This window comes from Podarcis raffonei, chromosome 8 (genome assembly GCF_027172205.1).
Source record: "Podarcis raffonei isolate rPodRaf1 chromosome 8, rPodRaf1.pri, whole genome shotgun sequence".
Classification (NCBI taxonomy): Eukaryota; Metazoa; Chordata; class Lepidosauria; order Squamata; family Lacertidae; genus Podarcis; species Podarcis raffonei.
Genome location: NC_070609.1, coordinates 82,952,027 through 82,965,770, shown reverse-complemented (window position 1 = coordinate 82,965,770; position 13,744 = coordinate 82,952,027). Strand labels below are relative to the sequence as shown.

At 43.9% G+C, this 13,744-nt stretch overlaps 1 protein-coding gene across 5 annotated transcripts in view; it reads right to left on the bottom strand.

Annotated features, from left to right (window-relative positions):
• Window positions 1-13,744, bottom strand: part of NAA25 (N-alpha-acetyltransferase 25, NatB auxiliary subunit) — a 37,166-nt gene that overhangs the window by 10,569 nt on the left and 12,853 nt on the right. For all 5 annotated transcript variants that reach the window (XM_053401211.1, XM_053401208.1, XM_053401209.1 and 2 more), the window contains 7 exons: window positions 13,435-13,509; window positions 11,679-11,786; window positions 10,719-10,797; window positions 9,707-9,818; window positions 7,803-7,892; window positions 5,925-6,094; window positions 2,402-2,514 (listed from right to left, as the gene is read on the bottom strand). In XM_053401211.1, the coding sequence (XP_053257186.1) occupies window positions 2,402-2,514; window positions 5,925-6,094; window positions 7,803-7,892; window positions 9,707-9,818; window positions 10,719-10,797; window positions 11,679-11,786; window positions 13,435-13,509 (747 nt within the window). The remainder of the gene's footprint in view (window positions 1-2,401; window positions 2,515-5,924; window positions 6,095-7,802; window positions 7,893-9,706; window positions 9,819-10,718; window positions 10,798-11,678; window positions 11,787-13,434; window positions 13,510-13,744) is intronic.

Genomic DNA, 13,744 nt, shown 5'->3' with positions numbered 1-13,744 from the left:
GAAAAGTTTGGACTCTGGCTCACATGAAAAGCTGACTAAACAGTTAGCAGAACTGAATGGAAAACGAATGGAAAGCTGTTTTGTAGAAACAGGAGATGCCTTTACATATCAGAAACTGATTCCGGCATGCAACGTCTGGCAATGCATGCCCAGTTATGGCAGGATATATTTGGCTGCTCTTAATATATTATTCTTATGAGGGAAGGGTGTCATTTTTATTGCATGGGGTTTTCTTGCATTGTTATACTAGAAAACATTTACGTTTTAAATGTTACTTGTAAGCTGCCTTGGAAAGATTTACATCCGTTGTTATAAATAAAGCTGCTGGTGGTCCTTGTATTTTTCATAATCTAAGCCCTGTAAACTGGGATTGGCTTTTTAAATTATTGTTTAAACCATTTAGGGAACCGCTGCAGCTGAAGAGCAAGGCTAAAACGCGCTAAGAAAATAAATGTGCAGCAGAAGTTTCAAAATATATAAGCAGGTTGTATGCCTACATCAGCCTTGTGCAATCTGGTGCCCGTCAAGTGTTTTGGACTATACCTCCCATCAAAATACCGTGAGGGCACCAGGTTGCATAAGCCTGGTTGAGAACAGAAAACACCTAAATTTTCCAGCTAGAAACTGTTCTGCACTGGGTTTTGCAGGGGCATGGTGTAGGCTTGTTTGGTTAGGAACATTGTAAAGAAAGGGCAGAATTCTCAAATTCTTATCATCTATGGGGACAAACATTTTCAATGAATATACTCAAAATCGGTGCACAATATCACTTGTTCTTGTTCAAGGGCACCAATTGGGGAAAGCTGGCATTGTAGGGGAAGCAAATGGCATCCTACTCTCCCCTCCCCCATGGATACAACGAAAGAAACCAATGAACAAACAAATAGTGAGATGAGTGCCATGAGCTAGGGAATCAGTGGCTATATAGTGCCCTCTTCCTCTAAAACACTGCCAGCTTCTTGAGTCTCCCTGCAGTCCTAAGAGAAACACACTTTCAAAATAAAAAATTCTAAAAACTCACAATATTCAATTCAGCACCAGATCTCAGATTTCACTCTTAAGTGACAAAACCCTACACATGACGTTGCCTTGGAAAGCCAAAATTCCTGTCTTGGAAAGCCTGCATCAAGTGTGTGAGGGAGGGAAATTTTCGAGGAGTTACAATGATGCTTTCCCTTCCCGTAAGGCTTTTAATTAAGGGACCATCAGCAGGTATAAGGCAACAGGTTCGGATTTCAGGACAGGGTAGTCACCTTCCACCTGTGATCCTAGAAAGCTGCTGCAATCAATATTGGGCAATGGGGACTCCTGCTGAAGTGGCTATCCCAATATTTTGAAGTAAGATTTGTTTCAATGTACAGTGGTGCCCCGCAAGACGAATGCCTCGCAAGACGGAAAACCCGCTAGACGAAAGGGTTTTCCGTTTTGGAGGTGCTTCGCAAAACGAATTTCCTATGGGCTTGCTTCGCAAGACGAAAATGTCTTGCGAGTTCCTCCCCCCCCTTCCCAAGCCGCTAAGCCGCTTATCAGCTGATCCGCTAAGCCGCTTAACAGCTGATCCGCTAAGCCGCTTATCAGCTGATCGCTAAGCCACTTATCAACTGATCCGCTAAGCCGCTTAACAGCTGATCCACTAAGCCGCCTATCAGCTGATCCGCTAAGCCGCTTATCAGCTGATCCGCTAAGCCCGCTAATAGCGCTAATCCGCTAAGGCGCTAATGGGCTTGCTTCGCAAGACGAAAAAACCGCAAGACGAAGAGACTCGCGGAATGGATTCTTTTCGTCTTGCGAGGCACCACTGTACTGGTGTTTACAACCTGCTTAGAAATGGCATCTGCTGGATTACACTCAATTGCTCAGTGACCTTTGGCGAGAGCCACATTGGAGCTAGCAAAAGAACAACAAAAAACCCCTCTTAACCTCAATAGTGCTGGGACCATAGTTCTCAGCAGTTTTGTTTACAGCCTCTGACAGGCCAGGGGTTTTTTTCCTTTTCTTTTGCACATTTAACCCTCTAGCCACAGGGGCTTAGAAGAACAATGAGTTGAGCACCAGGATTTCCAGCTGCTGAAATCACTCAGCACAGCTACTCCTGACAACAAAGTCTCTTTTGAATATTCGGGCAGGGCCCTCGCTGCCCTGCACAGCATAGGAAGCAGAGGGAAACTAGAAAGAAAATAAAGCAGTAGATAAAAAAATAGATAAAACAGCATCTTTAGTCAGATTGCCTTGAGCTGGGGCAGGAGCACACAGGCCTTCAAATTTCTGCATAATCCCAAGTTGCACCCAAAACGTTTTGCCTCAATTGTATATTTCAATCATTGGAACAAATAATACAATCATGGTGTACTGAAAAGAAAGGAAGAGAAAAGATCAGCAGACAAATGGCCACCAAACTTACCTTTGTATATTGGGTTGGTGGGAGGAGATCTACAAACACCTTGAGATCAGTAAAGCAGCAGGGTTTGTCCCCAAATTGTTTGAAATATTGGAACATCAGCTCTTCTGGATCACCTTACAAGTATAAGAGCAGTGATTTAAGAAGTTTTTCAGCAGTAAAACAGATAACTGTAGGGAAGTGACATATCTACCCCTTAGCTTCTCTTACTGAACTGACATGACTCCCTGGTGTACTTTGAAATTCAATACAGTATTTAAGGCTATCATGATGAATTAGGAAGCTAGGTGCTAAACAAAGATGATTGCAAATAACTGAAGGAAAATCAAGCATACAATTGAGAAGGCAACATGTGAGGAATATAGCAAGTTGGAACAGAGAGGTTTCATTTTCCGAGTAAGGCTTACAATTTTAACTGAGTGTTTTCATTTTTAACATATCCTCTGTTGGCACACTCTCTTTAGCTTGGGGGTGTGAGAGATGGAGAGTTCTACAAGTGGGGAAGGGATGGAGCCCAGCTTTCTTCTCTGCCCCCTGCCACCCTTTGCCTGCTATGCTTATACTGCTAGAGGTATGCCAGCCACAAACATTCTTTGTGGGGGTGGAGGGAGTGGAAATACAGGTTATGGTACACTATCCTCTTTCTGAACTCTGTTATCTTCTCTCTGAAAACCCTTGGCAAACGTGCCTCTACACACAGACATAAATACAACAATTTGGGCATACAACTAAGATGGGGAACTGCTTTTGTTAGATTCAGGTAGGTAGTCGTGCTGGTCTGACGCAGTAAAGGTAAAGGTGCCCCGACCGTTAGGTCCAGTAGCGGATGACTCTAGGTGCAGCACTCATCTCACTCTATAGGCCGAGGGAGCCGGCGTTTGTCTGCAGACAGCTTCCGGGTCATGTGGCCAGCATGACTAAGCTGCTTCTGGCGAACCAGAGCACCGCACAGAAATACTGTTTACCTTCGCACCAGAGCAGTACCTATTTATCTACTTGCACTTAGTTGTGCTTTTGAACTGCTAGGTGGGCAGGAGCTGGGACTGAACCACGGGAGCTCACCCCGTCATGGGGATTCGAACCGCCGACCTTCAGATCGGCAAGCCCTAGGCTCAGTGGTTTAGACCACAGCGCCACCCGCAGTAGAAATATATTTAAAAAATTTAAAAATAGTCCAGTAGCACCTTAGAGACCAACTAAGTTTGTTCTTGGTATGAGCTTTTGTGTGCATGCACACTTTTTCAGATACCTGAAGAAGGTGCTACTGGACTATTATTTTATCCTTTTGTTAGGCAAGCCAGTTCAAATAGTGGCCAATCTTTCAGAGGCCACATTTCACAGGTGGACAGGGCAGCCTACTGTCAACCACATGATGCCAAGTGATGTCAGGTGGAAGTGATTCTGCCTAAAAGCAGCAGGGCTTGCATTCAGTGACAAATTTAAAGTGTGCAGAATGCAAGCTGAGGCTCCAAAGGAACAATCAGGAGCATGTGGCTTGGAGTGCCCTCCTTATTGTCCCTTTCTAGCCCTCGCTTGCATTAGGTGCAGATCTGAGTAGAAGAGACTCCATTCAAAAGCAGCAAGGCTTGCACTCATAGCCAAACTTGAACAGTGCTGAATGCAAGCAGGGGCAACAAAAGAACACTCAAGAGTGCACTCAGATTTCCCATTGTCCCTTTGTATCCTCAGCTTAACCTGTCCTGCACCTGACGGTGGGCAAAGTGAAGCCCAAAACAGTTGCATGGGCCAAATTGAGAGGTTCACCATCACTGGAATATACCATTCCCTCTAATAGCAATCTCAGGTATTTGAGCATTTATAATTTTGGAAGTGATATGGGGCCAGTCAAAAGTACGGTGGTGGCTTTTGCACTCCAGAAACCAAAAACAAGGCAGTGGCTCCAGGTAGTTGTAAGTTTCTTAACTAAATGGGGAAAAAAAGTTTTAAAAAACAATCAGAAACTGCATGACAGGAGCCTGCGAGCTTACAAATTGTTGGTGGCAACTGAGCAGAGAGAGAGAGAGAGACAATGGAGGGAGGAGAAAATGCAAATGGCCATAGTTCAGTGGTGGAGCATGTGCTTTGCATGCAGAAGGTCCCAGGTTTAATCCCTGACATCTCCAGGCAAGGTTGGGCATGTCACCAGTCTGATGAAACCTAGAGGAGCAACCGCCTGTCACTGCAGACAAGAGTGAGCAATATGGACCAATAGTATAAGGCAGCTTCCTATGTTCCTAAAAAGGGTCGCGGGTGGCGCTGTGGGTTAAACCACAGAGCCTAGGACTTGCTCATCAGAAGGTCGGCAGTTTAAATCCCCACGACGGGGTGAGCTCCCGTTGCTAGGTCCCTGCTCCTGCCCACCTAGCAGTTCAAAAGCATGTCAAAGTGCAAGTAGATAAATAGGTACTGCTCCAGCAGGAAGGTAAACGGCGTTTCCGTGCACTGCTCTGGTTTGCCAGAAGCGGCTTAGTCATACTGGCCACATGAACTGGAAGCTGTACACCAGCTCCCTCGGCCAGTAAAGCGAGATGAGCGCTGCAACCCCAGAGTCGGTCACGACTGGACCTCATGGTCAGGGGTCCCTTTACCTTTACCCTATGTTCCTAAAAAGGGCTCAAAGAAATCAGGAAGGCAGTGGAACTCAAGTCTGTAGTTTGAGACACTGAATAGTTGTGAACCATCCATACAATCCTCCCAAAAGAAAAGGGGGGGGCAAAGAAAGAGGAGGAATTTGACTTGTTCAAGCAACCAACAAATAAAGTAAATATCATAGCAAATATCTGGTGTATGTGTGGGGAGTTTGAGGGAAGGATTCCTTGTCCATCTCTGAACTGTATGCCCCCCACCCCACTATAAAGCTATGAGATCTTTGAGGCAGGTGGGACAGCAAAAGGCCTTGGAGTTGGGGGAGAGAAGTATTCTTATCCCTTCCCTACTCCTGAAACTCATCCCCCACCTAAGTCAAGAGTCCTGAACAATACTAAAGGTTCCAGGCTATATTAGTGGGTGTGGTCACACTGCAACATCTTGTTGCAGATCCCTGCTTGCTTCTTTTTAAAAGGACATGAACTCCCAACTATCTGCCCAGTAAATTTCCATTTAGATTTTTAACTTTTTAAAAAAAGCAGCAGGGATGCATACATCTCACTTGACAATTTGTGAAGAATGTGCTGCACGAACTATTTCTCCAACTACTGAAGGGATTCTACTTCACTCTCAGCAGGGAGGCAACTCTTAAAGCACTAATAATACACACACACAAAGCTAGTTTTAGCGTTCCTTGTGCTGCAGCAATTCTTGAGGCTCCAGTGTGTTACCATCTAAATATTTACCATTCACAAGCTGCCTCTCCACGCCAAGGATTAAAATAGAAGACAAACAATCCTCTCCCCAAAGCATGGGTGGATTTCTGCAATTCTTGTGCAGAGTTTACATCAGCTGTGGCAATCCCAGGACGGAGCCCTGGTTCTACTTTCACACCCTCTCCCCGTGAGACTCAATTTGGCATCCCATTAGTGGCCCTTACCCAATTTGTGTTCTTCACTGCAGCCTCTGTGCCGCAAGCGCCTGATCAGCTCCAGTCGGGCGAGGAAAGGTCCCCGGAGTGGCCGGGCGCTGTTGGCTTCTTGTGTTATCCTCTGCTCTATGAAAGCCATGGCTTGCTCTGTGCTGTGATGCACTTCGCCTTCGAGAGAGCTGTGCACAAAAAGGAAGTATGAGTTCCAGTGCCTCCAAACGGCCTTTTTGTGAAATTCTGATCAAGGAATGGGACACTGCATTGCTGCTACCCTGCCCACCAGAGCCTAGTATGTAACATGTAAAAAACATGACTTTTTAGGATGAGAATGGGCAACTGCAGGTCCAGGGGCTCAATACCACTCATGGCAGCTTCCTGCCTCCCAGGATAGCTCCAATTCAAAGCCCCCACTTCCTTAACTGCGCCCCCCCCCATTCTTTACCATATTTCTCCCTGCACAAGCCAAGGGCCCTTTAACCCAGGGATGAGGAAATTATGGCCATCCAGATGTTCTTGGGACTCCAACTTCTATCAGCCCTTGCAGCCAGCATGACCAATGGGCAGGCATGTTGGGAGTTGAAAGCCCAACAACATCCAGAGAGCTGCAGGTTTCTCATCCCTGTTTTAAACCCTCCTCCGCATCTGAAGAGCAGCGAAGGCTTGACCAGAGTCCTCTTCTTATTTTGACCTCAAAGTGTTCATAAGCCAAGAGACAGCTGGAGCAACCAGCTGGGTGTATAGTAAGGTGAAGAAAGTGACAAACCTTTGGCTGATGCTGAAACCAGAACTATGCCTACATCCCAGCTGGCATGCAGAAGAGTGTCTGTGACACTCATTAAAAGGAAGAAATGAAACGATTCTGTCTGAACCCATGTCCATGTGGGAGTTTAGGGGTAAAGCTCCAAGCACCTTCTTTAGGAGAGGAATGTTATGAATTACAAAGGAGAGCTTTTTGTATTGACGCCCCAACTTTAAAATACCTTCTTGAAGGGGATCTATCCGGCACCAGCATCACATTATTTTTGGTGAAAGGTTAAGACTTTATTTGCCAAGGTATCTCAGAAGCAAAGTGCAGACTGATGCCTTTTTGTTTCTTGGTTTAAAATTTGTTGCTTATATTTTATTTACTTGTGTTGCTATTATTATCATTGTGTAATATTATTTCGATGTGTGGATTGCTCCCATTGATGAAAGGCAGGTTCTGTTTCCTTGTTACCTTAAACCAATTTTGGTTTGAATGAACAAACAAATGAATATTGCTAGTCTTTCAGTGTCTGCCAAAAACTGATTAAAAATTAGGTAGCCTAAGAGGAAAGGAAAGCTGGTGCCTATGATGTCACTGGCAGGGTTCACATGTAACACCACACCATGTTTTAATAAACTATGGGTATTAGACCATGTTTATTTGATTGTCCAAACCTAGCCAGGAGCTTAATTATGATTTGTCAACCACAAACTGATCACACTTGTAAACCATAATTTGTTGTTTCTTATAAACCTTGGGTTTGTGTCAGCCATGGCTGAGTGTTACATGCAAACCCAGTACTCATTTTGGATCAAGATCTGAACTACTAAAGTATTCAAGAAGGTAGAAGTGTCTCATGCCCCTGGCTAGGAGAGATGAGTAGAAACATCTGAATTTTTACACGTACGACTTCACATGAGTTGATGCACTGGGCACTCATTTGGTCCTCTCAAAACATTTCTTCCTAGATGACACAGGATCCAGATGCAGGCAATAGCTGGTGCTGTGTTGGGGAGTAACAAACTAACAGCCAAGTGTACTAAGGAAATGAGCTCCTATTTCTCTACTCTCAAAGCCCCCTTACCATGCAAATATTTCAATTAAAAAGAGACAAATGCTCAAAGCCCTCAAAAGACACTCACTGCTCTCCTTCAGCTGGGGGAGTCCAGGCTGCGTCAATCAGTTGAAAGATGGAATCGAAATAGATCATATAAAACTGCCAATCATCTGGGCTAAAACAGAAAAGAGGCAAGCAGAAGAACTGAGCACAGTGTAAAACTAACGTCTCTCTCTCTTTTTCATGTTACAGAAGGCAAAATGCCGGCATCTGGGGTAAAAGTGTGCTGAGATTCACTACCTAGCAAGGAAGATAAGAACAGCTTCATGTCTGTTGCCTTTCACATCTTAAAGAAAAGGCAAATTAAGATAAGCATCCCTAACGAAAAAATGCACCAGTGAAAATATTGAGCCTTTAGTGTCACCAGCCCAGTCTTTAGGAATACTCTGCCAACAGAGGCCTTCTCTTTCAACACCTAACAGATGGGGGTGGGGTGGAGGTCAACAGTAAAAGTAACTTAATTAAACAGTCAAGCAAATTTTCCTATAAATTAAATGACAAACTAGTTCTTTGTCTAAGTATTTGTCAACCACTACAGTACCTCTCTACTCACAAGCCAGGCTTTTGAGAGGTGAGTGAAGGCTGACTTCTTGCAAAGCACTTGAGGAGAACAATGACCATGTTTTTCCTTATTGATCTCCATGTGTGAAAGAGCTAGACCCTTTTGATATTTTTAATGGAAGCTAAACATTCAGAGGGAAGCTATCTCCCTCCCACTTGTCCCCAGACTCTCCCACAGCTTTGGTCTGGGAAAAATGCTTATCTCAAAGAGGTGAGTTAAAATCTCATAATTTACTGTATTTTAGATACCATTGTATCTGATTACGGGGCAGGGCAGGGGGGACACTGAAACCTGTTCTTATCCATTATAAAAGTCAGGATGCTACTTTACTAATGCTTATCAGGAACACAGGAAGCTGCCTTACACCAAATCAGACCAATTTATTTGTGACATTTATACTCCCACGTTTCCTCCAAGAAGCTCACAGTGGTGCACATAGTTCTCCTCCACATTTTATCATCACAACAACCCTGTGAAGTTGGTTAGGCTCAGAGTGAGTGACTGGCCCAAGGTCACCCAGTGAGCTTCATAGCTGAGTGGAGGATTTGAAACCTGGTCTCTGAGGCCCTAGTCTGACACTCTAACCACTGCACCACACTGGCCTATACAGCTCAGTACAGTGGTACCTTGGGTTACATATGCTTCAGGTTACATACGCTTCAGGTTACAGACTCTGCTAACCCAGAAATAGTACCTCGGGTACTATTGCTTCAGGATGAGAACAGAAATCGCACGGCGGCAGTGGGAGGCCCCATTAGCTAAAGTGGTGCTTCAGGTTAAGAACAGTTTCAGGTTAAGAATGGACCTCCGGAACGAATTAAGTACTTAACCCGAGGTACCACTGTATTCTACACTGACTGGCAGCAGTTCTCCAGGGTTTCAAACAGGGAGACTTCCCCAGACCTTTCATATGCAAAGTAAGTGCTCTACCACTGAACTACAGACTTTCTCTCAAGGTTCCCATTGCTACTTGCTCTTTAAAAAACTAAAACTTCCTTTTTGTTGACCTTAGGAGGGAAGGCAATTTTTCCAAACTGCCCCCAAATCTATCAAAGTCTCTGGCAGCTCTTGTTGTAACTGAAAGTGCTGCTTTCAGCCAGTGGAAGTAGGGGGGATCCAATCAAGCCTGTTTAATAGGACAAGCATCCCATCCCCTCACATCCTGGCTGGGTGGGGATGAAAATATAAACAGATTTAGGCTCTTAAATTAGGAGGAACAAAAAGATATACCTTTGGGCTTGTCACAAACCACTTGCTTATTTGCCTTGGGAATATGATGGTGCAGTAGTGGTGATGGAGGAGATAATACCTTTTGCTTCAGTTTGGTTAAGGACCAAAAAAAAAAGGGAGCTGAAACTCCCACTCACTTTTTCAGCAGAAGTTTCCTGGACAGTGCGTTGCATTCTGGCCACTTGCCCAGCTTTTTGTACATCTCCATGCACTTGTTCTCTCTGCTCTGGAGCTCACTGGTTAACTTCTCTAAATGGAACAAAAAGAGTCATAAATTCATAAAGTCTTAATCGCAAAAGCAATCTCCCCCACCCACCCACCCACCTCCAAACAGATAAGGCCACAGGCAGGCTAGAAACATAAAAGAAACTTAGATGGGCTTACTCGGAAGGCTGTTTTACTTTACCAAATAATGCAAAATGCCTGGAGTAGGATGGGCAGGAGAGAACTTCACATATGCACATGAAACAATGCTGTGGGCAGAGGGTCTGTGAGATAACATAGTGAAAGTTAAACGGCTGGCAATCCTTTGTGCAATGGATTACAAGTGCCCAAACTATGTGCAGAGCAGTGCTTTGCTGTAACATGGAGTAAATGTCCATATTCTTCATTTGACAAGAGTCTACATATTTATTTAAATGTTCACAATAAATACAAAACATGACCTACTGTGTTGTGTTTATATTGCTCGATTTCAAAGCCATACGGTTTTGTCTGTAGTTTGCTCTAATCAGCATAATTGCGTATGCTGAAAAGAAAGCATTAATTCTACTTATTTAATGGAGGGTCATAGATTCAATTAAGAGATTATCGCTAGAGATTTATCACGCCCACATAATGTGCATCAGGCTACTTTGAAGGAGTACGTCACATAACTGATTTGAAACGTATATGGAAGTCTGGTTTGACTTTAAAAAATCATTTGTTTTTATCCGTGCTGGGCAAAAAGCCTTATCTGGTTCAGCATCTGGGTAACAAGATGCGTCTTGCAAGCCTACAACGGGACACGACAGCAGCAATCACCACCTGCTCTTTCACCCCCATCAACTGGTATTTAGAGGGACACTGCCTCCAAGTAAGGAAGCTGCACCTTTGTCTACAAACCACTGAGACTTGCCCGTTGTCAAATTTGAAAAAGAGATACACTACCTCCTAATTTTCCTCTCACAACATCCAGAGCTTCCTGGTATTTCTCCAAGCGTTCTAGAATCATGTAGTAAAGCTCAACCTGTGGAAGTTAAGAGAAACAGGATGCAACTGAAACAAGAGGCAGTGAGGTTACCACCAGAAGCAGTCTCTGCAGCTGTCTTTTTAAAGAGAGTATATTCAAGTGGAGTGAAAAATCTATGCTACCCAACAAATTGGAAGAAAACTAATAATTTATCTCTAGCATTACCCCTCTAACCCTTTCTTCTATCTTATTCTTATCCACCTATTAACTTTAAACTTGTTTGTATTGCTACATTTTGATAGGCTGGCCTTGCAAAGATAGTGGCCCACTAGTGGTTGAAATGCCTCCTTGCTCCAAAACCCAAAGCCTCTGGAAGACAAACCGCCAAATAAAGAGGTCAACAGGAAACACAAGGCAGATCTGAGGATTTAAAAACAAAACTCCACATTCTGCACTGTTTCGTACTCTTGTTAAGAGGGTTGCCACTCTGGTCAACAGAAAAAACAGCTGGGACTCACACCTGATCAGTAGTCATCTCTCTGCATAGGGTTTGCAGGGAAAGACAGAAAGGTTTTTGTATCAAAAGCCAATTCATTTGATCCACTTATGGGCCCCTTGAAGCTACTCAGATCTTCTCTGCCGCGTACCCAGGCCACCAGCACTTTTACAGATATCCAGATTATCCTGGCAAGCTTGAAAAGGGCTGTAACCAAAAGAGCGGAATCCCATCAAGTTTTGGAGAAGGATTAATCCAAATCTGGGGCATGTTCAAGTACCCCTTACTTTCTACATTAGCAATGTGCCTCTTCTAAGCCACACCTTCCATTTGCTTGTAACATGAAAATAAACTATTCAAAACCTAACTGCAATAATTCAGTGATAGCAGAAGCTGAATTAATTACATCAACAATTATTTTTTTTAAAAAAATATATCTTACTTCTGCCTCAGCTTCAATTTTTTCTTCCTTCACCATTTTTTCTACCATTCTTTCAGCTAGAGGCAAAAACATGGTTTTTGAGAGATTTTCATCCTGTGCAGATATAGACTGAAAAAGAAGAACATATAGAGCTGCCTTATACAGAATCAACCATTGTTTCATCTAGCATGGTACTTTCCACTCTGACTGGCAACCATTCTTTCCTAGCTCAGCTACTGGAGATAACAGAGGCTGAACGGATGACTCTCTGTGGGGAAAACATATGCTCTGTGCTCTCAACTTTGGGCCCAGTCAAAAGTTTTCAGCTGCTGTGAATGTTCCGATAAACAAGTGAACATTCTGGCAAACTTAGGAAAAATTGGTTGAAAGTTCTGCTCAGTAAACATGCTCCTCTCACCCACAAGGAAATAGTGTTGATTATGTTCTGGGATTGCATCACACAAAAAATGAAGAAAATGCATTGCTAAGTTACCGTATTTTTCGCTCTATAAGACACACTTTTCCCCTCCTAAAAAGTAAGGGGAAATGTGTGCGCGTCTTATGGAGTGAATGCAGGCTCCATGGCTTCGTGTTGCTTTTGCTGAAGCCAGGAGAGCAAGAGGGATTGATCTCTCTTGCTCTCCTGGCTTCGCATCGCTGGAGAGGCGCTGTGCAGCTTTCCCTCTCCGCGCAGCGCCCCTTCAGCAAAGCGGGAGGAGAAATGGAAGGGGCTCCGTTTCTCCTGCAGCTTCGCTGAAGAGGTGCTGCGCAGAGAGGGAGAGAATATTTTTTTCTTATTCTCCTCCTCTAAAACTAGGTGTGAATTACGGTCGGGTGCGTCTTCTAGAGCGAAAAATACGGTAGTTGAAATGAACTAGTAATGCAGTGTGCCAGTTCTCTTGTTGATTTCAGACAGACTGCAAAAGGATTCTGCCAATGGCCTTTGATAGGCTATTGCTTGGCTGAACTCCAGATTTACACCAATAGTCAATCTCAAGTAACAACCTCAGAACTCATTTAGGAGAACAATAATAGACTGAAGCGAGAGAGGCGGGCTATGAGCTCGTCTCAATCCCTCTCATACCCTGGGGGAACAGATTATATTCAGTTGCTACAATCATACTTGGAGTGGAGGAGTGATCCATCTATGACCTGAGGGAGTATTGAAGGGCATCTGGTTAAGACTTCTCAAATTCTCTGTTATCTCACAACATGCCCCATCTAAGATGACAAACTCCCAGTCCCAACCTGCAAACAAGCTCTGTGATAAGCGTAGCCAATGTAGTGCCCTCCAGATGTTCTGGGGTCTCCCATCAGTCTCAGTCAGCATGGCCAGTGGCTATGGGAGTTGGGAGTAAAACAATATCTGGAGTGCACCACATTGGCTACTCTGTTTTACAACACTTGCAGTATGCAGTGGTACCTCGGGTTAAGTACTTAATTCATTCTGGAGGTTCGTACTTAACCTGAAACTGTTCTTAACCTGAAGCACCACTTTAGCTAATGGGGCCTCCTGCTGCTGCCACGCTGTCGGAGCACAATTTCTGTTCTCATCCTGAAGCAAAGTTCTTAACCCGAGGTACTATTTCTGGTTTAGCGGAGTCTGTAACCTGAAGCGTATGTAACCCGAGGTACCACTGTACTGACAAAGTGTGATGCACTTGCAGTACAGAGTCTACCCTCAAAATGTACTGAGCATCTTCACACAGAAAATAAAACAAAAAAAGGGCAGATTATTTCCAAGGAAATGTTATCTCCCTTGAGACTCTGTACCCACCTGCATAATTAAGCTCATCACAGACCAAAAATAGTAAGGGTTTTTGGGAACAATCTTATAAAGTGCCATTCCAGCCTGAAAAAGAAGGAGGTATAAATAAATCATTATACTTCAGCCTGTGGTAAAGGAGACCCACTGAAAGTTCTTACTAGAAACAGCTGAGAGAGGAATGGTTTCGGTTTGACTATCCCTGGACTAATTTACTTGTCTTTGAATTCTTGTACCAGTGTTAAATGCAAGACTCGTTTGCTCAAACCTGTTAACCACAACAGGAAACTGTTCCTTTTCACAAACCAGAACCCATCAAAAT